Source organism: Callorhinus ursinus, unplaced genomic scaffold (assembly GCF_003265705.2).
Source record: "Callorhinus ursinus isolate GAN/ISIS: 27379988/994484 unplaced genomic scaffold, GSC_fseal_2.0 scaffold19, whole genome shotgun sequence".
Classification (NCBI taxonomy): domain Eukaryota; kingdom Metazoa; phylum Chordata; class Mammalia; order Carnivora; family Otariidae; genus Callorhinus; species Callorhinus ursinus.
The window spans coordinates 16647425-16675389 of record NW_027397081.1 but is presented as its reverse complement, the minus strand read 5'-3'; the positions used below and the strand labels follow the sequence as shown (position 1 = coordinate 16675389).

General features: G+C 36.7%; 1 protein-coding gene across 7 annotated transcripts in view; it reads right to left on the bottom strand.

The window, feature by feature from the left end:
• Positions 1-27965, bottom strand: part of ARHGEF12 (Rho guanine nucleotide exchange factor 12) — a 151466-nt gene that overhangs the window by 49788 nt on the left and 73713 nt on the right. For 6 of the 7 annotated variants that reach the window (XM_073903858.1, XM_025893525.2, XM_073903857.1 and 3 more), the window contains 9 exons: positions 16858-16956; positions 16183-16232; positions 14651-14708; positions 11730-11908; positions 10417-10494; positions 10105-10224; positions 8372-8512; positions 3751-3825; positions 1385-1477 (listed from right to left, as the gene is read on the bottom strand). In XM_073903858.1, the coding sequence (XP_073759959.1) occupies positions 1385-1477; positions 3751-3825; positions 8372-8512; positions 10105-10224; positions 10417-10494; positions 11730-11908; positions 14651-14708; positions 16183-16221 (783 nt within the window). In that variant the 5' untranslated portion in view covers positions 16222-16232; positions 16858-16956. The remainder of the gene's footprint in view (positions 1-1384; positions 1478-3750; positions 3826-8371; positions 8513-10104; positions 10225-10416; positions 10495-11729; positions 11909-14650; positions 14709-16182; positions 16233-16857; positions 16957-27965) is intronic. The other variant, XM_073903856.1, reaches the window with a different exon arrangement.

Below are 27965 nucleotides of genomic sequence, written 5' to 3'. Positions count from 1 at the left end.
CTAACTACACCAAGCACAGGAAACTACTAGTTAAACCTAAAGTAACCTCGAATCACAATTTCCATTTAATTTCTCACATCTCTAAATAAATTAGAGAAGAAAGTTAATCTAAACAAATAGTACCAATTCTTCACAATCTCTCTCAGAAAATATAAGAAGAGGGAACATTTCTCAAAGTCATTTTAAGAGGCCAGCATTAGGGGCACCTGGGCGGTTCAGTTGGTTAAGTGTCTGACTCTTGATTTCAGCTCAAGTCATGATCTCAGGGTCGTGGGATCGAGCCCAGCATCAGGCCCCGTGCCCGGGGGGTGTGGTGGGGGGGGAGCCTGCTTTCTCTCCCTCTTCCTGTGCCCCTCCCCCTGCTCTCTCCCTTTCTAAATAAATAAATGAAATCTTAAAAAAAAAAAAAAGGGCCAGCATTACCCAAATATCAAAAACAAAGACAGTATAAAAAAAGAAAATGACAAACCAATATCCCCCTTAAAAACCGATGTAAAAATCATCAGCAAAGTAATAGCAAATTGAATCCAACAATTTACACAAAGGAAGATACGTGATGACCAACTGTGGTTTATCCCAGGAATGCAAAGCTGGTTCAACATGCTATTATCAATCAAGGTAATTTACCATGTTAAGAGACCAAGTTAAAATAAAAACAAAAAACCCACATGATCATCTCAATCACTCCACAAAGTTCAACAGCCATTCATGATGAAAATTCTCAGCAACCAGAAATAGAAGTAAACTTCCATAACCTAATAAAAAGTACCTACAAAATACCTATCACTAACATCTTACTTAATGATGAAAGACTAAATATCTTTCTCTCCAAGGTCAGAAATAAGGCAAGAATGTCCTGTCTCACCACTCCAATTCAATCTCACAGTGGAAGTCCTAACCAGTGCAATAAAGAACAAGAAATAAAAGATAAACAGATTGGAAACAAATAAGTAAACAAGGAAATAAATACGGTTGTCTATGTAGAAAATCCCAAAAAGTTATTTTAAAAAGCCTGTAGAATGAGTGAGTTTATTAGCAAGACCGTGGGGAACAAGGACAGGAATTGAGCCAGTCGTATTCCTATACACCATCAATAAACAAATGGAATTTTAAATCAAAAGAATATATATTTACAATTACACCCCCCTCTCCCAAAATGAAGTATTTAAGTGTAAATCAAGCACTCCTTATCACCTTTAAAAGCAAAGTCATTTCTACTGGTCAAAGTTAAAATAAAAATCCAAACGATTAAACAATTAATCTTGGTTCTAAGACACGGCCTTAAATCTTGGAGAATTTCAATCTCCAAAAAGCATTCATTTTCACAAAAAATCAAACATGTTGAAGAATTAATAATGTGTGTTCTAGGAAAAAATGTCATCACCTGTTCATGTTCAGTACCGAAATCATCATCCTCTGCTCCAATAATATGAGGTGCTATACGGGGAGAGGGACTCCCGATGAGTGACTGAATATCCTAGAGAAAAGGAACAGAAAAATTATCTGTTGGTCAAATCAGAGAAAGAATGAAGCCAAGTCATCAAAAAGAAATGGTTCACTAAACTGATTCCTTTTTGCTTTTCTTTAAGTGCTTTATTTTCAAAGAAGCGATTCTCAAATTTTCAAGGCAATGAATCACTTTAGCAAAGAAAACCACAACAGTATCGACTGTTTCTTGGAGAGAAAAAAAAAAAAACAAAAAACATTTCCTCTGGAAATAATTAACACCTTTTGCTCACTACACTCTTGGATATCTGATTCTAATCACTCTGTGTGTACTCCATTCATTTCATATAAACCTTGTCACAGGCAGAAAGTTGGCTTACGTAAATAATTACAATTCTAAAGAGACAGAGTAAGAAAAGTGAATGAAGACCACAGGACAAAGGAAAAATGAGAGGAGAAATAAGACGAGGTGAGGAGAGAGGTGCATACAAAGACTTCTATTAACATCGCATAATTGAAAGCTATGCCTGAACCCTGTTGCTTCATTTTCATTTTCATAAGTGCATAATACAGGGTTTTTCAAACCCTGGCACTGTTGACATTTGGGGCTGGATAATTCTTTGTTGTGGGGGCTGTCCTGTGCATTGTACGATGCTGAGCAGCATCCTGGGCCTCTACCCACCCACTACATGCCAGCAGCAGCCTCCCAGTCATGACAATCAAAAATGTTTCCATACACTGCCAAATGTTTCCTGAGGGACAAAATCACTCCTGGTTGAAAATCGCTGGCATAATGCAACAAAATTTTCAAGTAATCACACAAAATTAAAATCATTCTGTATAGAAACAAAGAACCAAAACTGCAAACATAAATTGTAGGTTGGCAGAGCTCCCTCCCATGCAAATAATAGCTCATCCATTTGTCAACTCACTTACAAAGTTGGATTTAGCATGAAAAAGGCAGTGTAAGGGCATTAAGGTATAATGTAAAAAATATGGGATGGTTGAAGATCACAAATACTAAAATCTAAGGCCATGCAGTATGAAGAGAAATATAAATTTGGGAGGATCTAGGGAAAGAATGAGTTCGGCTCAAACCTGACAGCAGCTGAACATGCAAGATGTGGGGCTGAGCAAGGAGAGCAGGGCTATCCTGATTTGGGGGCCGTGTGTATAGGAGTCCTAGCCGAAGCTATGCACATGGACCTCCAGTTATAAACAAAATACTCTGTAGCTGTTGTCTCCCCTCCTTAGGTGGGATGCTGATCTCTGTATCTGCCCCTTCTGAACTCCACTCTGCCTTTCTTACTGCTTGTTTTTTTGAACGCCAAGGCTGTAGTCATTTTTTTAAAATATGGTAAGACAAGAGAAATGTGTTTAGAGTGGTTGTCAGACAACTTCTGATTTTATAGCTGTTTCAGTGTCTCTGATTTTTCAATAGTCCTTATGTTGCTAATAATTGATGGGTCACACTATGCTGTTAAATCTTTTACTATAAAACTTGATACAAATCTAATTAAAAAACAAAATCAGGATGCTAAAAAGTATTCACCTAAGAATATGCAAAATCCAGCAATTCTACTTCTGAATAAATACCCAAAAGAACTAAAAGAAAGAACCTAAACGGGTATTTGTATTTCCATGGTCATAGTGGCATTATTCACAATAGCCAAAAGGTGGAGACAACCCAAGTGTTCACTGACAGATGAGGATAAGCAAAATGTGGTCTATACATACAATGGCTTATTATTCAGCCTTAAAAAGGAAGGAAATTCTGACACATGCTACGACACGGGTGAACCTTGAGGACATGATGCTAAGTGACATAAGCCAGTCCCAAAAGGGCAAACTCATATGATGCTTCTCATATAAAGTCCCCAAAGTAGTCAAATTCAGAGGAAAATGGTGGTTGCCCAGTGCTGAGGATAGTGGGGAGGCAGTGTCGAATGGGTACTGAGTTTGAGTTGGAGAAGAGGAAAAAGTTCTAGAGACAGATACAGTGATGGCTGTATAACAGTGACAATACAACTTAATGACAATGAACTGTACACTTAAAACTTATTAAAATGGTAAATTTTATGTTATGTGTATTTTACTACAATAAGCAAAATAACATTAAACCACCTAATAATGTCAACCAACCACCATGGAGTAGCTCTCCATTTATCAAATCTTTATTAGTAACTTTAAACTTTTTCTCTCCCAACCCGCACCCCCACCCCCAATCCACACATATCAGGTGTGTCTGTCTCTATAGAAGGAAAGCTAAAGAAAGCACGGCCATGTCGTGGATTTCATACTCACAGTGTCCTGAGTCACTTCACTTTTCTCTGGGTTTTCCTCTAGATAAATCCTCTCTTTCAGGGCACTCTTGGGACTCTAAAAAAAAAAAGACATTCAGTTCATTTCAACAGGCTCACCAAAAAAGGGATAAGGAAAAATAGGGTGAAAAAACAAGGTTCTGAATTTCACATTTGTATTTGACACCACTAAATATGTTTAATATAATACCTGGCTCTACTATTTGTCTTCCTGACTTTGACAAGACACTTATTCTCAGCTGTTTTAGTTTTATGTTGATAAACAGCATCACACTAAGAGAACAGATGTACTTTGTGAACTCCAGGCCTATGGACTAATTTCTACCAAGTAACCCTAACTAGATGTATTACATACCTCAAACTCATTATGTTAAAGTCAAACTCTGTCTTTATCCACCTCTTCTAACTCCCCTGCCCCCAACTCTTCTTTCTATGCAAGGTAAAAGCATTCTGGCCTCTTTATATGAATAAAATTAAACTTCTGTCTATGTTTCTGTGAGTATCATGTGAAAGTGATTTGTGGGTGCTTATAAAATTTGCACGGTATGTTTGGGATGTCCTAATATAAACCAGAAACAATATGATGTGCGGAACTTCAATTCTGGATGATGAGGAACACCCCAAAGCAAGGGAGCCATTCTTCAGAGCAGCTGAAAATGAGGTACAAGAGATTTTTGTGTGAATGCCAAAAGGGAAGATGCATGCTATTTATACATATATCAAGATAGCATAAGATTAACATAACAATAAAAAATTTAAAGAGAGAAAAAAAAAAGATAGCACAAGATAAAGACAACAGTAGCTTCCAATATAAACCCTGCCTTGGAGAAATGGAGGACTTTGGGTATTGGGCAAGAGATATAAAAAAAGAAGCTAGAATAATCTTGTCACACCAAAAAGTAAGAAAGTTACCAAAGTTACTGCGATGTCATGTTAAAAAATACTGAAGACAACTCGAGGGAGCTCCCACTGCCCAGAAAAGGGACAGTTTCAGCAACAACAAAAAGTAATGACTGCAATGGACTAAAACACAATAAACAAATATGTTAAAGTCTACGAATTCAAAATATTACACATATGCATGTGTACACCCCCCCATTAGTGACCATTAGATTTTGTTAGGGTACAGACTCCTCTGGAAACACATATATAGAGGGATACGAATCAAGTATTCATCCTGCATTTCCTGTATAAGCTGTATTTTACGGTAACCTAAAAGCTAGTAAGAGAAGATTCTTCTTTGTAAAATAATTCCACTAGTAAATACAGAAGGAATGACAAAATTATAATACCATCCTTTTGAAACCACTAATTAAATAATGGATACAGGCATTTTGAGCATCAATGACTGGTAAGAACATTACATAAAAGCTTAGTGGAAAAGTTGATTATGAAGGAACCATGCTGACATCATCTGAACACCTTAAACAAACCTACAGTCACAGAAAGACAACCAGACATTCACCTCCTGATGTGATGTAACAGGATGAACACAGTCCCACCCATGAATTGTTCTTGCCAAACAACAGCTCCTAATCTGATCAAGACTCTAGATCTCACTAATAGCTTTCAGGAAATATATAGAGATGAACACATTAAACAACACCATGAAAATACAATTAAAAATGTGAGTTTGTTTTACTAGGCATATTACCCAGTTTCTGTCACAAAAAAATAGCAAGGAAAAAAAAAGAGGAGGTAACAAATTAAGACTTATGAACCAAAGGCTGAAGACTTTGACTAGATCCGGACTCAGATAAACCAACTGCAGAAAGATGATTATGAGACAATTAGGGTAATCAAATTGTATATTAAGAAATTTAGTTTTATGATAATGTTATTATGGCTGTATTTCTGAAAAAGTCTTTTCTCTTAAAGACACAAATTAATGAAATAATGTCTTGGATTTACTTGAAAATACTTCAGTATTTGGAGGGTGTGAAGAATGGGGGGCACAGACAAAACAAATCCGAGTACTTGTTGATAACTTTCTGAGGCTGGGTGATCAGGTACATAGAAGGGATTGTTATGCTAGTCTCTATTTTTGAATAGGTTTAAAATTTTTCCATAATAAGCTTTTAAAAACATCAGCCACAAATTCACAAAAATCAGAGAGGCAGATGCTCTAGATTTTAAATGATGATTTGTGATGAACCTGCTTCTGTTGTGAGGACTGGGTGTGTGGGTATTCTTCAAAGCCTTCTCTGAGGTGAGCATAAGCAGGGAGCTTTACAATAATAATGATATCACAAGCATTACAAGAAGATCATTTTATAAAAGTAAGCAGAAAATGGGAAAAAAAATTAAAGGCACTGATTGAAAAGACAGGAAGACTGGTTCCTACTGTCTTAATACAAATGTGGAAATCCATAAGCTAAAAGCAGCACATCTTTAGCTTCAAATAGACGCTTGTGGGAATTAAACTAGTTTGTTATGAGTTCAGTGAATATGCTAGTCTGTACTGTATCATCTCTCCCCTGGATTTCTACAACATCCGTTTATTATTTACCTGGCTTCGGTTTCCTCTACATAAAATGGTGATACTACTTCTTTGATATCATTGGGAGAATTTAAAAGAGTATCTGTATGGCATTAGGCGCAACTGCTGACACAGAGGAGGTAGTCGGTAATGTTAACTATTTATTAGCCATTCAGCGCACATTTGTTAAGGGCCTATTAAGCCAAGTAGTCCTCTGTCCTTACAGATCTCCCTGTCTCTTTATTCTAATTCATTTCCACACTGACATGTTTCTGATTGTGCTTCTCCTCTGCAAGCAAGATAAAGCCCAAACTCTCATTCATTCTGTTGTTCATTCAAATACTTATTAAACACCTACATCTCAAACAGTCTCAAGTCACTGGAATGCCTATTTCTACACTTGCCAATTCATTCTGTGTTTCATAAAGTTATATTTCTAAGCCACACATTTTATTGTAACATTCCTCTAAATACAAGATAAAATTCAAATTTTTCTTTTGTACCATTTGTTGTGAATTCCTAATTGTAGGATCTGCTAGGCTTTGGAGACATAAAGTCAAATAAGACTGTCCCTGTCCTCTTAAGAAACTGTCTAATGGTAGAGACACAAAAACAGAGAGAAGTAGCACTAAGTCTAAAAGGAGAATGCAAGAAGGATTGCTAAACACAGTACTGCTAGAACAACGTGAAGCCTTTTACAACCTGAACTCAAGCCTTTGTTTCTAAGAGAAACTTTAGCCATTCCATCCATAACCATAATATAGCAATAAAATTTTCACCGGTCTCCCAAAATGTTATGCATTTCTATTCCTCAGTACCTTTGTTTATATTCAGAGTACCGGTACTTTAGAGCTAGATGTAAGCAGATCACCTATTATCTGGCTAAGTTAGCAAATTAGTTAACTCCCTTTGGCCGGTTTTTTCTTTTGTAAAATTCTGTTAACAATAGTACTACTTCATAAGGTTGTTTTGAGAATTAACTAAAATAAGGAATGTAAAACACTCATTACAGCATATGGCATATATGCCCAATAAATGTTTTCTTCTTGAGATAAAACTGAAATTTCTCATTAAAACCTTGAGCCCATCTAATCATAAGACTGCTAGCATTATCTTTCCAAAAAAAAAAAAAAATCCTCAAATTTTCCTTGAATGAAGTTCTGATTCATTGGGCCTAAGCCTCAAAAGGTGGCCTGAATGATGGCTTTAACCAGTGGCTTTCAAATTTTTTTTACCATGACCTTCAATAAGAAAGTTTACATTGTCAATAGCATGCAAACACACACATGCATGTATATGTGTGCCTAACAAAAGTCACAAGAAGTAGCACTTACCTTACCTGCATTTTGCAAAAAACATTATTTCCTATTCTATTCTTTTCTTTAATGCTAGTCCCAACCCACTAAATTGATTCCACAATCCACAGTTTCAAAACACTGGTTTAGACTATTTTCCTCATCACTTTTTTAAAGAGGGTGATCTATTTTTAAGTCATTATTCCTATCACCGCATACTACTTACAAAGGATTGTTAAGCAAGCAACAGTGAACTTAGCTGGTAAGTATTCATTATGACTATGGTGGTACATGATAATCAACTTGAAATGTTTTCTTATGATCTTCCTAACAAATAATCCATCTTCATCTGGCAATTTGGGGGTTAATCAAGAAAGTGTTATTAAACAAGGGCTATTAACTCAAGTCTATCTAACAGGACTAAGGCTTTTCCTCTTTGTAATGGCAAAGTGCCCCATGATTCAAGACTGAGTCACTCTGACCACAAATGGAATATTAACATGCTCTTAAAGATATCAACAGTTGGCCTCCTGGTTCAGTAAAAAAACACTAGCATTATTAACTTCTCAACCCGCAAACAAGAGGCCTGCTGGGAAATTCCACCTCCTCAAAAGAAACATTTGGCAACATGTGTCTAAGGGAAAAAGTGACCTCTGGAATGAAAAGCTCAGACAACAGTGTCTAGAATTTCTGCTCATCAAAATGCTATCTTAAAGGTGGTGGTGATAAAAAGTAAATAATAAGAGAACGCCTCTAATTCACGTAACTTAAAATCAAATATGGAGAGGAGCTGTAAAGAAGAAAACAAGATCAAGACGTGGAACACTTACATCTGCGCTGTCACTACTGGGCCGAGAAGCATCTCCACTGCTAGAGTCAGTTCTGCCTAGCCCGTCACCAGGATCGGCTTCCACCTCACTGACTGTCAGGGGGTCACCTAAAGACTTGGAGGATGTAACGACAGCTCCATCCTAAAACGGATTAGACACATGCACACACACCAACACAATAAAAAAAAATCATTACTGACTGCATAAAGAAACAGACTCGCACTGTCATCTAAATGGAGACTGGTAAAAGTTGGCCGGCTTGATGTGATCAAGAATGCTCAAACCTCTAAAAATTTAAAGCATAAATAACTACTAATTCTGTGGTTCTAAAATGGCATGATCTTAGAGAGAGGGAAAGTGATATTTTAGCAAGGAGAAAAAAAGTTCAAACTTCTGAATAGAGCAAAAAGATAAAATAGTTGGTTAAATTACATAATTCATATTTCCTGCCCATTACAGTAAAGATTATTATACTATAACTTCTGGTTAACTGCCTCCCAACACTTTAGAATTTCAATAAATTTCCAATTCTGGGACACAATGCTATAATATAGGCTTTTAGACCAGGAACCACGTTTTTATTGTTTGAACAGAATAAGAATGTCATCTTTGCTCAGTAATTAAAACAACATAAAACTGTCAACATTACTGAGGCATAATACTCAAAATCTCATATAGTTAATGGGATTGAAAGTAATGAAAAAAGCTAAATACTGTGTGAAAGTACACTGACAGGAAGTCAGGAGACCGTACAGCTGTGTGACCCTGGCTAAATCATTTAACCTGGTTAGGCCCTAATTTCCTCAACCACATGATTTTTTGACTTTAAAACGAGCAGATGAGGATACATGATCTCAAAGAATCCTTTGAGTTCTATGAAACTGGGGCTTTCACTCACAGAGTCAGGAAGCATAATAACTCAAGAGCTTTTACTCATTTCGAATGGTACAGGAATATGTCCATTTTGCTCTAAGATGAGATATTAAGGAGCTTCTCATATCCCAGACCTGAATATTCTTGAGTAGAAATGCGGTTGAGCATTGTTTCTAATGAGACTACCATCTCCATAACTTACACCTGTGTAACAAGTTCTGTGTAAATCTAGTTTAAAATTTCAGTAAAAAATACAGTTGTTAAGAATATGAAAGTGCTCTGAACTCATCAGACTGGGTTGAAATTCCAGTTCCACTGCTTTTAAGCTACATGACCTGAGAAAGATTATTTAATCTCTCTGAGTTTCTCTAAATGCATATGTAAAATGGGGGCAAACAATAGTAGTATCCAATCTCAGGGGGTTGCAGTGACGATTGGCAAGAAAACACTTGTCTCTGTATTTAGCATAATGCCTGTCATTTTACAAAATCTTACGTTCCTACTTAAAAACATAACTGCCATTCTCTTTCAAAATGGGAGAATGGGAGAATGAGCCTCGAAATGTAAACATATGTATCTAAATACATTTTAGTAGTTTGTCACAACAAAGCAAGGGCACTCAATTCTTTTTAAAATTATTATGGAACAAAGAAACATGATACCACGAGCAAGCAAAGAATCAGAAGCCCACATTTCTTTTAGCTAATCATTATTTCTGTAACATGCTACACAGGACATCCTCTTGACCTATGCTAGAAAAAATAACTTTTTAAAAAAGGCAACTGCAACATTCTCTAACACATTCCCAGAAGAAAAATCTCCTGCAAAAAGTTGGGTAGCACTTTTAATAGTGATGCTACCTGAGCAGAGCCTGTGGCTTTGGATAGCTGCTCTTGCAGCTGAGGAATGTGTTTCTTGGCCTCTTGGATCTCTTTTAGCAATCTTTGGGCAGGTGTTCGGTTGTAATCTTCCTGCAATAACTGAAAAGTTATAAAAATATTTTGAGAATTAATTACTTATGTCAAGAAAATATAGAAAAAGTCCATTCTTAATAAAATAGCGGATGGCATTGATTACAATACTGCTTGACTGTGATCACAACAAATACCAACTCAACTAGGCCCACTAACATTTTCACTGGCCTGTAAACTGCCCCGTTTCTAATTTAGTACCTGCAGCCGTTCCTGTTCTTTCTGTAACATTTTTCTCAGAATTTCTACTTTCTGGTTATGAACCACATTGTTTTCCTCCTAGAAAAGAGATAAAAAAAGACCAACAACAACAAACAACCAACCAATACAGGGCAAGTGAAACTAAAATAAATAGCGGTTATAGAGAAAGGCTGTGAGACACGACACTCAAAGTCGGAAGGTTATAGGGAAATTCAGCCCTTCTATTTCACTTTTACTAAGCTCGATTCAAGAAAACGTTAAATATTGATATTAGCTGGGGGAATGAAGTCACCTTAAGTACAAGAATAATATCTTACACTTTCCGCCTTTGGATCTGTACTGTTGATCCCCACGCATGACTCAACTTCCCAGTACTTCCTGCCTGAAATACTCAGCTCCCTAACTCCTCTCCACCATCTCTTCTTAGAAGTTTCACAACCTTGTAATATTTGATCTAATTAGCCTTCCTCAAATCCTGCTACAGTCACATCACTCTCTGACCCCCCGCCCCCAAATTTTAATGGATTCTTACTGCCTCTCGAGTTACACATAAATTAGCCTGTAGTTGTGATTTTTCAAAATAAATAGTCCTACCGTTTTCAAGCCTCATCTCCCACTACTTAAATCCTTAACAGGCACCAGCCAAACAAAAGTCCTGGAACTTCCCCCAAATACTTGGTGCTTTCTTGGCTCTTTCGCTGTATTTATTCTACTTCTTTTACCTGGGCTCCTTTCCTCCCCACTGCCACCACTTAAATGTTACCTATTTTTCAAGGTTCGATTCAAATAATAGCTTTCCATAAAGTCCTTCCTTATTACAACCGATGTGCTTCCTCCCTCCTCTGAATTGTCACAGAACTTAATATTTCCCCCCTCATAATGTCTACATTCTGCCTTGGTATTATAATTACTTGTATACTCTTGATTCTAACTCAAACAACAAGGGTTTATGTATCTACTATATGCCAAGCAATATTTCAGGCCCTGGAGACACAACAATAAACAAACAAAACTCTGTCCTCTGAGAGTATATGTTCTAAGATAAGGAAGGACCTTGAACATAGGGTATCTTAATTATATTTTTGTGAATGGCACCCTGTTTTGTATATGGCAGGTGTTAAATATTTCTTAATTCAATCTGCTATCCCAACACTCTGTAATCATCTCAAATTATGACATAATTTTTTTTATATTAGGAAGCTATTTTCCAGTATCCTGAACTTAAATCTATCAGAACAATACTTTAAAACTCTTAATATAAAGCAAAGGCATCATTATAAAGTGAGCGTTTAAAAGAAGTTTTCCCCTCTTACCCCCATGAGCACAGGACTAGTAATTCTCTCCATGTTCCCAGATGCTCCAGGTGAATGAGGGGATGTCATGATGGGAGACATATGTCCAGTGACTGACGGCTCTACTTCAGATTCGGCGAGTGGAATCTGGGGCGACCCAGGTGGGCGTCCCTGCACAGTGAGAGCTACATAGGAACCAGCTTGCGGTGGGGAGAGAGAGGAAGGAAAAATAACACTGTCAAAAGCTTGTTTACAGCATTTCGCTACTTCCCCTTTGATAGTTCTATAAGATCCAGTTATGTGAGCAAGTCTGATCATCTGCTAACCATTGTTCCACAGAAAAAGAAATCAACTTGTCATTCCTTTATGACTCCCCTAAAAATCTAAAAGAACAATGCCATTTTCAGATGACAAATTACTTTTCATAAGATCAGATACTACACAAAGGCAAATAAAACTTATAATCCCAAGAATTGTTTTTAATTTAGGGAAGGGTGAGTTAACAGCAACCATATACACTAATGGTTATGTTCAATTAATTTCTTAAATGTACATTTAGATTTAAGTAATCATCATATTTTGAAATGATACTAATTAGGTAGGGTTTAACTGATTTTCTGGAATATCATGATGTAATTTTAAATTAACTTAAAAAAATGAGGACAAAAAAATCCCACAAAAATTACAAAAGAAAACACAATAAATGTGTAGTGAGATTTTATTTTATTTTATTTTTTTAAGATTTTTATTTATTTGACAGAGAGAGACACAGTGAGAGAGGGAACACAAGCAGGGGGAATGGGGGAGGGAGAAGCAGGCTTCCCGCGGGGCAGGGAGCCCAATGCGGGGCTCGATCCCAGGACCCTGGGATCATGACCTGAGCCGAAGGCAGACGCTTAATGACTGAGCCACCGAGGCGCCCCGTAAGATTTTATTTTTAAAATATGAAGACAGAACTTCACTAGGCATATTACAGGAGGAAGAAAGTACAGAAAGCAAAACCAACCCTGACCAGAAAGACTCGACAACAGACATTCGTTATTTATCTAGCATCAAGAAGAAAGGAGACTTTCCAAATCAATGACTTTTCTAGATAACTGACCTCTGAATGACAAAATCTTCCTCTTAGACTTTCCAATAGAACTTCTAAATGTATTTCACACTTTTCTCCCTATTTAACCACCCATGGAACTCACTGTCAATTATTTCAGTGTTTGAGTTAGAACGTTCTAAAAGCCTTTTTCTACACTTAATGGTCACAAGTGCTATGATTTGGGGGTATTTTAGGGACCTACACTTTTTAAGGTTTTTCAATCGTATTTCTGTCAGAAAGTCATGTATTATAGCTTATTTACTTATCCATGTATAATATATATGTATTTAGACATACGTAAATAAATATACTTACTTACTTTACTTGCCTCCACTAGCTTCCTATTTCTTCCCTTCTCTTCTACAGCTATGTTTAAACTGCTTTCATTTAAAATCCCTTTTATCATGTCCAGAGGATGCATTACACGGTAGGACATGAGGGACCAGTACAAGTAGAGTACCCAGGTGTGAGGCATTGCAAATTTAGATCTGTTCTAGAGGTTCATAGTGTTTTATCCTTACTTTAAAACTTTAGACAGGCTCTCAGTATTGGATAAGTCATCTCATCTGCTACAGTGCTAGGATTTACTTTTTTTTTTTTTTTTTTTTTTTTAAGATTTTATTTATTTATTAGAGAGAGAGAGAAACAGCATGAGAGGGGAGAAGGTCAGAGGGAGAAGCAGGCTCCCTTACTGAGCAGGGAGCCCGACGTGGGACTCGATCCCAGGACTCCAGGATCATGACCTGAGCCGAAGGCAGTTGCTCAACCAACTGAGCCACCCAGGCGCCCAGGATTTACTTTTTTTAAGTAAAATTTACACTGGAATGAGTAAAATACATAACCTAAAAAGCTAAAGAAATAATCTTACTCTTTGTAATAGTTATCAGGCATATATTTATTACCATAAACCATCATATTAATGTAGCACATAAAAATGTATAAACCACAATCTCATTACATAAATAATCAAACTGATTCAAGAATGGGGATTTAATTTTGATCATCCCATTTCTTTTTACAAAGTACTAAAGTGAAAAGGTAGTCTGATGAAAAGGTAAAAAGGATTCAGGGGTTGCTTTAGTTAAACAGTAAGATGGGCAAGAAGGAATTCAGTTTACTAAATTTATTCTAAAGATGTCCGCTCTATGAAACAAAAACAGGATTAAATAAAATAGTAGTGTTTCTGCTTGGCCATAAACAACTATCTCTTATTTGTAGTCTACCGTGGAAGAGTTTTGATGCAGAAGATTCTAAATTCTTAACCCTGGAGATTTCCAAGAGATCACTACCCTGGTTTTTATTTAATGATTTACTTATCTGAGGAAACATGACTATGCTAGATGATTTTTAAAGTTCCATTTCAGTTCATCCGGGCCATTCCATCTGAATTCTGTCTCTTCCCCCTCACATGACTCATGCATTTCTTTCAAATATACGCTTTCTATATATATACAGATATATATATATCTATATATATATATATAGATATCTTTCTATATATATATAAGAGTGACAAGGATATTATGGACAAAAGATAGTTATTAGTAAATTAAGAATTTTCACCTCAGACTTTTCTTTAATGCAGGGTTAAAGCAAACTCCAGCCAAGAGGCTAAGTCTGACCCACAGATTGTTTTGACAAAATAAAGTTTTACTGAAATACAACCACACCCATTCATTTACATACTGCCTATGGGTGCTTTTGTGCTACAAAGAGAAAACAGAGTAGTAGACAATTAAGGCCCACAAATACTAAAATATTTACTCTCTGGCTTATTACATGAATGTTTTCTGATCCTTGCTTTGAGGCATTCAGAAACCAATTAAAACTGAGAATAACATTCACCTACATTTGATTAGCTTCACCACTTCCAAATGGTTTGAATGAGTCACCAGAGTTCCATTCACCTGTAAAAAAATAAAAATAGCATGTCAGATACATTCCAGAGAATGGATATATTGACTTTAGGAATTATTATACATAATACAACCAACTGTAATATAATATAGCACTGAGAACTATATTAAAATATGTATATATTTGGTTCAATATTCACTTTTATTGATATTCTTCTATAAGGTATATTCAGCAACAAAATGAACTTGAATACAAAACAAGGCCTTGATTTGAAGGACATTATAACTAACCATTAAAAATGACAAAACATACCATTTCTGACAACCAAATATATTTTGACCAATTATTTTATTTTTTTTTTTAGAGAAGTAGGAAAGGGGAAGAGAAGAAGGAGAGAGAGAACCTTAAGCAGGCTCCATGCCCAGTGTGGAGCCCAACACGGGGCTCAATCTCACAACCCAAAGATCAGGACCTGAACCAAAATAAAGAGTCAGACGCTTAACCAACTGAGCCAGCCAGGTCCCCCTTCACCTATCATTTTAATTTCTACTTCTTTGGTTATCAGTGAGGTGAGACATATCCTCCTTAATACATTATTTATTTCAATTACCTTGGGAAACTGCCTGATAAAATTCTTTGTCTTTTTTTCTATTAGGCTATCTCTCTCTCTCTCTCTATTTATTCTTCTCTTAGGAATTTAAAAGTGCTCTTTACAAGTAAGATATTCTACTCTGTAGTTTCAAGTAATTTTTTCCAGATAGTTGTTTGTAAATATATTCATGGTGCCTTTTCCTGTATAATAATTTGATTTTTTAAGTATTCAAATTACTCAACCGTCTCAAGAGTAATGACTGACCAATCCACTCTTCCTATACTGGTCAGAATTCAAGGCCTGTTGCTGGACTGATAGGCCTATATCTAGACTAGAGCAACCTGTTTTGAATTAATCCCCACAATCTCATCTCACACAATACCCATATACATAAAACTTTTTTTTTTTTAGCTATTCTTATACCTCTGTAAAATTCATTTGGAAGACTCATCAGTTTGACAAATAATGACACATCTCCCCAGTCATATTAATATATTTTGATGAGAATTTTCTTTTTTTTCATTATTATGTTATGTTAATCACCATACATTACATCATTAGTTTTTGATGTATGTTCCATGATTCATTGTTTGCGTATAACACCCAGTGCTCCATGCAGAACGTGCCCTCTTTAATACCCTTGATGAGAATTTCTTACTAACAGATTAGTTTGGAGAGAAATGATCTTTATCACAGTGAGTTACTTTCCTATCTAAGAACACACATGACTCCATTTATTCACATCTTTTATTATGCCCTTCAGTAAATGGTAATATTAATTTTAAAATAAATGAAATGTTTTTTATAGTCAACAAATATATCATATATAATGTACTTCTTTTTGTAAAAATCCAAGTGAAAAAAATAAAATATGGTTAACATATGCTGTTTTTAAATCTACCATAAATTCCATAATAGTCTTTTCCTCTTACCTTGATGATTCGATCACCTGTCTGTACCCCAGCCCGCATGGCTGCTCCATCTGTAAGAGAAATTAATTACTTAAAATGTAATTCATTTGCATGTACTGATAATTTTCAGTACATGCAACTGGCAGAATAACCAAGTGATTAAAAACATGTGCCACTGCCACTCACTAGTTGTGTGACCATGGATTATGTTTTTTTTTCACTCTAAGCCTTAGTATCACCTGTAAAATGGGGATAAAAATACCTACCTCAAATTACAGCATCCGACATAAAGAAAGTATTCAATATATGGTAATAGAACATATTATCGTCATTTGGGGGAAAGTGGATGTTTTGGAGCATATAACCATTTCTTTAATCTGGTCTACCAAATATCTCTGGTGCCATGAAGAAATAAAATTCCACAAACCTCTCTAAGTGATGATGTATAAAGCAACATGAACAAGGAGTCATGTAGTTTCTAAAACTATATAAGACTGTTTTTTTTCTAGTATGTACAAAGAAAATCAACTGGGGTGAATTCATGCCTATAACTAGGACACTATAAACACCAATCTAAAACAGGCCATATGACCTGCAATGTATATGATTATTTTATTCTGGGCAACAGACATGAGGCTTTTCTCTTCTTACTCTGTTTGCTCCCAAGTGACAAGACCGTTTTAAAAAATGCCTTGCCTTCTTTGACAGACTGTACGAAGACTGGATTGTCTCCACTGACCGTCAGCCCAAATCCATTGTCATCCTTCTGGATGATCACACAACGTTGAACAAGACCTGCACAAGAACCATAGGGTAAAGAGAGAAGAGAAAATAGGAGAGAAAAAGACATAATTACATATTAGTAATGAACTGTAATGAACTATATTCTATCTGGAGAAACACAAGATGGCACGTGAAACCCATTATCACAAACCACAGTACTGACCCCATAAAATGAAACAAAGTCATATGTAGTGGTTTCTCACTGGAGAGGTAGAGTAGAATTGCTCCGAGATTAAAAACAGCTATGGCAAAGTGGAAAAGATGAAGTATTAGAGAGGAGACAGAAGGAAGGCCTATTCACATCTCTGCTATTTATTTGTAACATGAAATCCTCCCCACTGCCCTGTGTTTTTGGTGCTCTAACTGGTGTTTAAAAACCCCAGAAAATCAAACATTTGGGGACATTAGGCTAGAAGCATCCCATGATAAACCCCAGAGAAATCCAATCTCATTCTCAGAAAAATACACTATCTAAAGAAAGGAGGTGCCTGCAGAGCATGGCAGCTCTTCTCCCAAAAGGGAGAAAGAACATGTTCAAAGAGAAGACCTGGGCTCATAGAAAAAATAAATAGAAAGGAGAAAAAAGTAGAAAAGATAAAGAACTTTTGAGCTCAACCAATCCGTTTCTTTCACATACTTACCTGATTCCTACAGGAGAATTTGTTTTCCTTCTAGCAAACAGTAAACAACAGTAGTCAAAGCAAGGTGAAAGAAAGAGGACCACAACCAAAGGAACAGGGATGTCCCATCACAGAACCCTGATTATTACCTAGGGCTGTTGGATCACAGATCAAGATCTGAAGATCCTGAACTCTGTGTTAGCCAGAGATTTAATACTTTCAGTTTTGCAGAATCTAATTGTTTCACCAAAAATCAATATATGAAACATGTAAAATAATGCAAGTACACTGATGGTTGGAAAATAAAAATTTCTTCAAAATAAGGATTTTTACACAAAGAGCATGACCTTTTAAGTAAGTCTGATGTACAAAACAAAGGATATGTTAAAGACTGCATATTAATGAATACATATATTTCTTGCTGTTAATGAAATGTCACAGTATGTGAGCCTACTACAAATGAAAGCCCAAAATAAGTGGATCACAGTACAGAAAACACGAACCATGAACTTACTCACAACCCTAAACAAAAAATTAACTTAAAGCAAATCATGTACCTAAACACAAAGGCTACAACTTTTTATAAGAAAATACATGAGAAAATCATCAAGACCTTAGGGGTAGGCAGACATCTTTTAGGATGCAAAATGCACCAACCATAAAAGAAAAAAAAAACAGGAAATTGGACTCAAAATTTTAAGTATCTGTTCTTCTAAAGACATGGATAAGAAGATGAAAAGGCAAGGCACAGAGTGGGAGAAAATATTCATAATACAAATATCTGATAAAGGACTTGTATTCAGGTTATATTTAAAAAACAACAACTCTACAGTTCAATAATGGAGGATATATTTTAAAAAGAACAAAAGATTTCAGGGCATTTGGCTGGCTTAGTCAGTAGAGTGTGCGACTCCTGATCTTGGGGTTGTGAGTTCAAGCTGCGTGTTGGGCATAAAGATTACTTTAAAACAAAACAAAACAAAACAAAAGATTTGAATAAACGCAGCACAAAAAAACATACCCCAGTGGCCAAATAGCAAATGTAAAGGTGTTCAACATTTGCAGTCATCAGGAAAATGCAAACTAAAACCACAATGAGATACTACTGTTCACTAACTTGATTGGCTAAAAATAAAAAGACTGATATTACCAAATGTTGACAAGGATGTGGAGCAACTAGAACTCTCATGCATTGCTGGTGGGAGTGTAAAATGGTACAAACACTTTGGAAAGCAGTTTAGAAAATTCTTATAAAGGTAAGTATGCATTTACATATGACCCAGCAATTTCACTCCCAAGAGAAATGAAAACTCATGTCCACATAAAGACTGGTACAGAAACAGTCAGGGTAGTTTTGTTCCCAAGAGCCAAAAACTAGAAACAACTCTAACATCTATCAATAGATGAATGGATAAACAAACTGTTGTTTATCCATTATAATAAAGTACTACTTAGCAAGGAAAAAAAGTAATAACTCATACATGCAACAAACATGGATGAATCACAAAAACATCATGCTAAAAGCAAAAGAAAGCAGATACAAGAGAGTACATACTATATGATTCCAGTGGAGAAGAGGCAAAACTAAAGGATAGTAACTAAAAGCAGATTAGTGGTTCCACAGTGGAGAGGAAGGGTGAGCGTGACCACAAAGAGAAATGAAGGAACTCTCTGGGGGTGATGGAAATGTTCTATATCTTAATTAAGGTAATGGTTACATGAATGTATCCCTTTGTCAAAACTCATCCAACTGTACATTTCAAAGGACATCTTATTTTATGTAAATTGTACCTCAAGAAAGTTGATTTGCCACATCAAAATTTGTTAGCCCTCAATTCTAGAGACTACTACACACCAAACAGTATTTAAATTAACAAATTCACCACTCCCACAAAATAGTAAATTGTAATGGGAGCAGAGGAAAGATAACCTATCAGAATTCAATCTTTGACGTAATGTTGCATCCTTCAAGTATTTGGGAAAAACTATAACTAGAATGGATATAAATACATAAATCAAGGAAAAAGCATTCTTTATTAATTTCTACAACATAATACAATAAATATGAGAATTAGAGACCTTCAGAATAGAATAAGGACAAAGTTTTACCAGAATCTTTTAAAATCCATGCCCGGTTTTGGAAACATAAACATCTGATGATCTCCTTTGTAATTCTTTAAAATTTCAAAATAAATAAATTATTGTGATTTCAAAATAAAAATCAAGACAACTGCAACACAATATTTTTCTCATACTATATCCATGTTCCCCAATTCTCCCATCCCACCTCCTAAGAGCTGAATGAAAATCAGTGAATTAAAGGTTTCTAACGTTGGGGTTTGCTGTGCTAAGCCACTGGGCTTCTTAAACAGACTGTTTTACTGAACCCTGTAGAGAATAGGATGCTTGTAAAAAATGAGGGAGAGGAGTCGTGGGCATTAAGAGTTTGCTAAGTTTTGGGGCAACTGGGTGGCTCAGTGAGTTGAGCGTCCAACTCTTGGTTTTGGCTCAGGTCATGATCTCGGGGTTGTGAGACCAAGCCCCATGTCAGGCCCACGTTCTGCGGAGAACTGCTCAAGATTTTCTCTCCCTCTCCTTCTGCCCTCCCCCACCCCGTTCGTGCTCTACGTTTGTATATTTCACTTGTATATAATATATATTAAATATTTAGCTTAATGCCTGATACAAATAAGGACTCATAAATGTTTTTTATTATGATTAGGGCTACAATGCCCTTGGATGTTCCTGCTCAGGAATATATTACTCATCTATCCATGCGAGCAATTAAAAAAATCAATTAAAAACACTTTTATGTTAAACTATCATTAATGCAAATGCTCCTTAAAAGGATCAATCCTCATCTTTGTCTAAATTTTGTTTTGTTTTAACAAACAAGCAAACTAGTTTTGGATGGGGAAGGAATAGAGAAGGGAAATATTATGGAGCAGGGCTTCTTCTAAGAAGGCAACTTTAGAATATAGGAGACAGCAAGAAGGCCTGAAGAAATGAATCACCTTCTCTTGTAAGCTTTTCCTAAATATCCAGACCAGGTTAGGTTCCCCCTTACAGACAGTGCCCTCTATTTACTCCCCTAGTAACATTATCACTCCCAATTGATACCTTGTTTTTATCCAATGACTAGATTATATGCTTCAAGAATGTAGGGGCTCTATTCTTGTTTACAATCTTATTCCAGGAACTGGCAAATGTTCAGACACAGAAGGAATTTTTTTTAATTGCTCATGAATTAATAAAGATTAGAAGAGTTGGGAGGTCTAGAGATGGATGGAAGCTCAGAGAGGGAGGTTATTGACACAGAGTCAATTTTAGCAAATATGCCTAGGTTCTAACAGACTGCTAAAAATTGAGTAAATGTAGTAGGATTACTTCAGAATATTGCAAACCTGTTTTCTACGATTCAAAATTGTCCAGCCTGATAACTTTCCCTCTTAATTCTACATCAAAAGGAGACGAGGAAGAAAGGATAAGGAGGAAACCGAGAAAGAGCTGCGTGCATATCCGATTCATCTTTCTCCTCTTCCCAACCCCACTACATTGTCCCTTTAGTATTATTCTAAGTCTATCTGCTAATCTGACAACTTGATGTATTTAACATACAAGATCATAGAGAATCGTAAGAATCACTAAAACAATACAACAGGAAAACATGCCTTCTGTATACAGCCAATTCAGAATCTATGCAATTCAAGCTGATGATACTATTTTGTCCTAGGAATCTATATCATCTGCATGAACTTGGATTTGGGGTCATAATTAAGTAAAAAAACTAAGCTCCCATGCCATTCAAAACTCGGAAATCCAGTCTTGCAAATGCTTCGATCTATTACGTTCCTTCCCATTCAAAATCAAATAAAATGCTTTTTCTTTCCTTGAGAGAAATGTTCTACTTGTTGTAGACCAGAAGCTGTTTTAACCCACCACAGAGGATAAAGTCCACCTTTCACACCCTTAACACTGAAATCACCAATACTTCACATTGAAATTACCGATACACCAACCTAAAATCACCAAGGACTAAATTATCACATCGATGAAATGTCCTTTTTGACAAACAAAAATCTACTTTTTTGTTTTAGCAAATTTGCATCAAACATCTGTCTATCAGTCATTTAACACTGCAGTCTGTGGGTGTTGTGAGGAAGACAAAACTATTACAGGTCTGTGCCCTCAAAGATCTTAAAATCTTGGCAGGAAAGGACAACAGAGACATAGGGAAACAATGGCAATGTCTAATGAAGAATCAGAATTATAGGACAGATAACAGGCCCCATAGATTTTATAAAAGAAAGGAAAGTTAAAAGTGGAGCCCTAACTCCAAAACAGCCATTTTCACATTTCATTAATTAAAACCGACCAACCAACAAACACCTTCCATCATTTTTACTTTTTTTTTTAAGATTTTATTTATTTATTTATTTGACAGAAAGAGAGAGAGAGAGAGAGAGAGAGACAGCAAGAGAGGGAACACAAGCAGGGGGAGTGGGAGAGGGAGAAGCAGGCTTCCCAGCTGAGCAGGGAGCCCGATGCGGGGCTCGATCCTAGGACCCTGGGATCATGACCTGAGCCGAAGGCAGACGCTTAAGGACTGAGCCACCCAGGTGCCCCACTTTTTCTGGTTTTTACACACACATACAGTCCATGGTTTGCTGGCTGGTTTGTTATGCTAAATCACTTATTGTCTATTAGAATTACCATATAATATGTTTACCTCTGAATATGAGTTTTTATAAGGTCACAAATCACTTTACTGTGAGCTGCATCCAAGCACTGTGTGTGAAGACAGGCAGAGAGTGTCCAATGAATAAGATAATGATGAGGCTCAACCACCCCTGAAATTTGGTCATGGTAATATTTCTTCATTCTCATCGTTCTTAGTGCCATAGAAGATTTTTTTCCCACAACTATCTACTTTTTAAGGGCACATGGAGTATTGGTAAACAAGTGCATATCTCATGTACTTACCACAATGTATTAAGATTCTTCTTTTGTGCTAGACTGTGAAGTCCTAGAAAGCAGGTACAGATCCTATTATCTTTGTATCTCTATCCTTTGTCATAGTGCCTGGCATACAATAGGTAATCAATGAATATTTACGAAGTAAATTTGAATTTATTTTAGATACAGGAAATTTTAAATCATACCCAATCACTTCCTAGGAAAAAGTAAAATCATAGCCCTGAAAACCATGCAAAGTAGAGAAATACTTTTAGAAGGACACTAACCTCCTGCCCTGCTTAAATTCTAACTGAAACAATTCGATTTCCCACCTACCCTAAAATAACTCTAGTTACCAATACATTTTTATTTATTTCCTGTCTGTTAAGGATTATGCTATTTTGCCTGGAAGCCAATAATAGATCTCATGCTTCATATCATCAGTGAAGTAAAAATGTTCTTTAAAATTTATATAAATACTATCCTTTCCTAAATTTTATTTTCTCTTTATAACAAAGAGCATTTCTTTTTCTTGTTATGACAGTGTGGTATTTGAAACCAACATAAAACGACTGATTCTTACTCAAAAGATAATTACCAAGGATGGTATTTTGAAAGTGAAAAAAATTAAGGCTTTAGAGTGGGGAGGGGAAGAAGTCATAAAAAGGTACTCTGAAAAATAGGAGAAAGTACTCTCAGATTTCATGGTAATACACTCCTGGAAAAAAGCAACAACAATAGTACCAAACAGCAAATTATGGAAAACGGAGTGTTAAATATGCAAGGCAACATGCCGAACCTTCCATACTGCATTTATTCTAGTGAAAGCACACTAGTCTTTCTTCACCTTCCATTTTATTACATGACCAAACTTCTCTAAGTCTCACCTCTCAAGAATTAGCTTCAGGGAAGGGTGTGGAGAAAGACCATGTGCAACCTCATAAAAACAGCTCATTTTTAAACTGCTGCCAGACATACATGTTTTATGAGTAAGACCTCAGATAATCCTTTGATTAAGAAGCTTCTGGATTCTAAATGCACAATGCTGCCAGCAAGAGGAAACTTTAACTTCCAAGTATGCTGATTTCATTCTTTTAGACTATTACCCGCAGTAAGTCTCTTTTCTAAGTTACGTTTTCTTCTACCTTGAAATTTTTCTGAAGAGAAGAAAATTCCAATCAAGATGCTTATGCTATCAGTTCTCCTTACTAATATACTTCATTCTGATATCAATAATCACTCATTCAAAACTCATTAAATGAGTGCCTCCACTGTGTCAAGCATTGTGGGAGATGCAAAGACAGACAGAAACCAGATAACTAGATACAAAGCAGGACATCAAAGGTAGACCACAGAGGCGTGGGGGCAAACCCAGGAAAGCCCTGTGGTGAAGGCAGTATTTGAATTGGGCCTTGTAGGATGGAGAGTTATAGAACGTAAACCATTCAAGACAATGGGAATGGCATGAGCAAAGAAAGAATACCAAGCCATATTTGGAAAGGGAAAACTAGAGGAGAGGCTGGTACCTTTAGATAAATTGTAGTAGAAGTAAGAGCAGTGGATTAAGGCAGAATGATAAACTGGAAACAAATTACAGCACATCTTAATTAACTCTTTGTACTTTCCTACTAAGTGAATGACCAAATCCTTACTTTAATCATATTAATCTAACAGAGAGAGTGGAATGGAGAAAAGGAAGTGAATCAATGTGAAATCGACGTCAAAGAAAGTTAGGAGTCTCTGCAAATAGTCTCATGATGCGATGGAAAACGGAACAAAACAGTGGCGACAGAACCAAAGACTGAGGGATGAAAGATGATGTGATGGTAGAATCCACGGGGCCTGGCCAATTGTTGACGGGAAAGGGAGCAAAGATAACTTGAAGAAAACGAGACTAGGTGAGTAGCAGAATGGTAGTGCAATGAAAAGAATCAGGGAATCATGAGGAAGATTGATTTCTAGCCACAGGGAACAAGGATGAATTGCACATTGGTCACTCTGAATTTGAAAGATGGTCAGAGTGAAAGTATTCAGTAAACAGTTAAAAATAGAAGACTTGACAAGGGGAAAAGATCAAGGACAGACGCGGGCCACCCCTTCATCTTTAAAAAGGAAAAAGCGATCAAGTAAAGAGAAAACAATTGCAGAGAGAAAAGCACCAGATTAATGTAATATTACAGAAACCAAAAAAAAGTATGTGTTCAGAAGTCAGACTTCAAGAGGTTAGGAAGTGAGTGACTTAGGAGGACACAGAAGGTTCCTGTTGTACAGTGCTCCTTGCCAGGCTGACGAAGAAAGCAGAAAGAATAACTTGGGGACTCTGACCTTTATACATCGGAGGAGGCTGTACTTAAAAAGGTAAGAATTTTTTAAAAAATACACTCTGAAGGGCCACTGGCTGGCTCAGTCGGTTGAGTGTCTGCCTTCAACTCAGGTCATGATCTCAGGGTCCTGGGATGGAGCCCCATGTCGGGCTCCCTGCTCAGTGGGGAGTCTGTTTCTCCCTCTGCCCTTCCCCCCCGGCTCATGAGCTCTCTCTCTCTCATGCTTGCGCTCTCTCTCTCAAATAAATAAATAAAATCTTTAAAAAAAAAAATACACTCTGAAGTATCCAACCAGGACAGTTCAAGTACTGACAGTTCATTTCTGTTACGGACTACTGTTTGTGTCCCTCCTGCCTCCCCCAGTTCATACGCTGAGCCCTAACCCCTAATATGTAATGGTATTTGGAGGTGGGGCTTTTGGCAGGTAATTAAAATTGGATGAGGTCATAAGAGTGGGGACCTCATGATTGGATTAGTGTCCTTATAAGAAGAGACACCAGAGAGACTATTCTCCCTTTACCTGTGCTTGCACCAAAGAAGGACCCTGTGAGCACAAAGCAAAAAGGGGGCCGTCTGTGAGCCAGGAGAGAGCTCTCACCAGAACCTGGCACCCTCATCTCATACTTCTAGCCTCTAAAAGGGAGAGAAAATACATTTCTGTTATTTAAGCCAAGTCTCTGGTATTTTGTTATAGCAGCCCCAGCAGATGAAGATAGTTTCAAAAAGACATGCCTTACTCTTTTGTATATAATCCTATCAACTAGAATCTCTTCATGAAGCCAAGACAGAAGCGGGAAGAGGCTGCTGTCAAACTCCAAATTCCTTCGCTAACTCTCTCATGTCCCACAAAATCCACAAAATTTCTCCATTACGAGATTCATGAGAAAAATAGAAAATTAAGTATAACTGAAATTGTAGATCAGAAACATGATCTGCATGTGATCAACAGACTCCAAAAGGTACAGAGGGAAAAACAAGGAGAAATGGAATAAATACTGACCTCCTGCCCCAGGCAGAAACTTCACAAAAGAAGTCAATGCAAAACAAGCACTTGGTTTTCTTTTAAAATGAGCCGAGTAAATCTATCGCACCGAAACAGCTCTAAAAATGGCTAAGAGAGTTCAAAATAAATAATTTAAGTGAAGAACTAGCATTTGTCGAGTATCGAGCTAATGAATTCTACCCCAAGACAGTGTAAAATCTCAAAACTTAGAAGTGGGCTTGGTAAGAGATCCGACGGTAAGGCAAAGTCAGCAGTTGCCATGACTTTACTCAATCACCTTCCATCATTCCCAAGCTTTTCTCGACTCCCTAGAGATTCTTTTTCATCCGTGCTATCGGCACAAAGTCTGAGGAAGGCTATTCACACAGGTGATAAAATATTTGTAATGTCAAAGAGATTTAAGTTAGCACACTAATGCTGTTCTGATCAAGTCATCCCTTTTATAAGTGCTTTGAAGGACCCATGGCTCAGTTCCTTCCAAAAAAAGGTATTTCAAGGGTTTTCAAGAAACAAACATACAGAGAAGCCACACCTTATTTCCCCATTACCACTCAAAATGTTTCTATTACTAACAAGCGAATGGCATGTCTGAACTAGTGTTAATATTCCTATCACTGAACTATTAACATCCAAATCAAACAGCGAGTCTTTGCATACATACCTATCATCCTATCAGCCAAAGCAAACATCCTAGCATCCAAAGCAAATAGCAAGCTTTTGCATACATACCACAGATCTAGGAAAATGGTGGGGGAGGTGAAATACAACTTTTCAAAGGCTACTGGAAAAGAAGGGAGCCAATAAAGATAGTGTTCACATTCCTAAGGAGAGAATAAGCCATAGGAAGCTCTTTATATGGAACAGAAAGACAGAGTCTTGAGAAATTCGGAAGCCCTTTCTTACTTAGGAGGAGCCAAATACTTTGGACAGAAGAAAAAAACATACACTTGCTATACCATGCAGCATGGAACACATTTCATCTTGAACTAACTGTAAAAGGTTTAACTACACACAAAAAGGCAATGGTCACAAAAACCGAAGCAAAGAACTATATTTATCTATTTAACATAGAAGCATTAACTTATTTAAAACCAAGCACTGAGGCCTCATATCAAAAAGTACGTGACACTATGGGCTCAAGTGTCAGGAGATAAAAAATGTCTCTAAGGGGAGGAGGGGCACTTTCATATATATATATTTTTTTTCCTTTCATGTATATCAGGCTAGGAAACAGCTACATCTGGGGAAACTTCCATTTGATAGACTTTTGGCTCTTTTAGAGAAGATCTGGTTTTCCTTTGAGGCCAAATTTGGAATCTTCTTAAAAAGGAATAATTTATTAGTCTTTCAGAGGTTATTTTAAAAGTCATGGTTCCAAGCAGTGTTTCTCCTACTCACTTTTCTCAAAGCACTAATCAGATGCCAAAACAAGGGAAGAGGGCAGGTAAAACTGTGCAGAGGAAAGGGAAAAACATGTATGAACTTCACAAACATGGTTTAAATTATCTTTGGAAGACAGGACACAGCCTAGAAATATTAGTGCTTCAATCATCTGTTGCAAAAGTTAACCATTCAGATTAAACCTGCTCTTTGTGAAAATCATTTTTAAAAGGTGTCATTTTGACATTTTCCCATTCAGAATAAGCTTCAGGGAAACTTATGAAAGGCATAAACAAATTCTTCAAGCCACAGAAATAAAATACTTAAGGTATTTTTGCTGTTGTGGATAAATCATACACGAACAGCATTTCCAGATGATGAGGTCAATAAAAAGAAACAAATAAAAAAAAACCAAATAAAAATTCCAAAGAACTGGTAACAGCTCTAAGTCACACCAGTGCTATGCTTAGAGGGAAAGACTGGTGCCATGAAATTCTACATGATCCAAACTCGGCAAATGGGACGTGGGAAGAAGATGCCAAGAATTCAAAGCCCACCCACATTATATGGAGGAGCCCAACTCAAATACATTAGACATTGTCACTTTCCCATCATACACAAGATGAAAGAGAAGATGGGTCATGTGGCCTGCTCTTACTCTATGATGTTAGTTTCTAGCAACCTTAAGCTTCCCAGTGGCAGCCACATTTAAAACCCCAGGTTCCCTTTCCCTGCAGT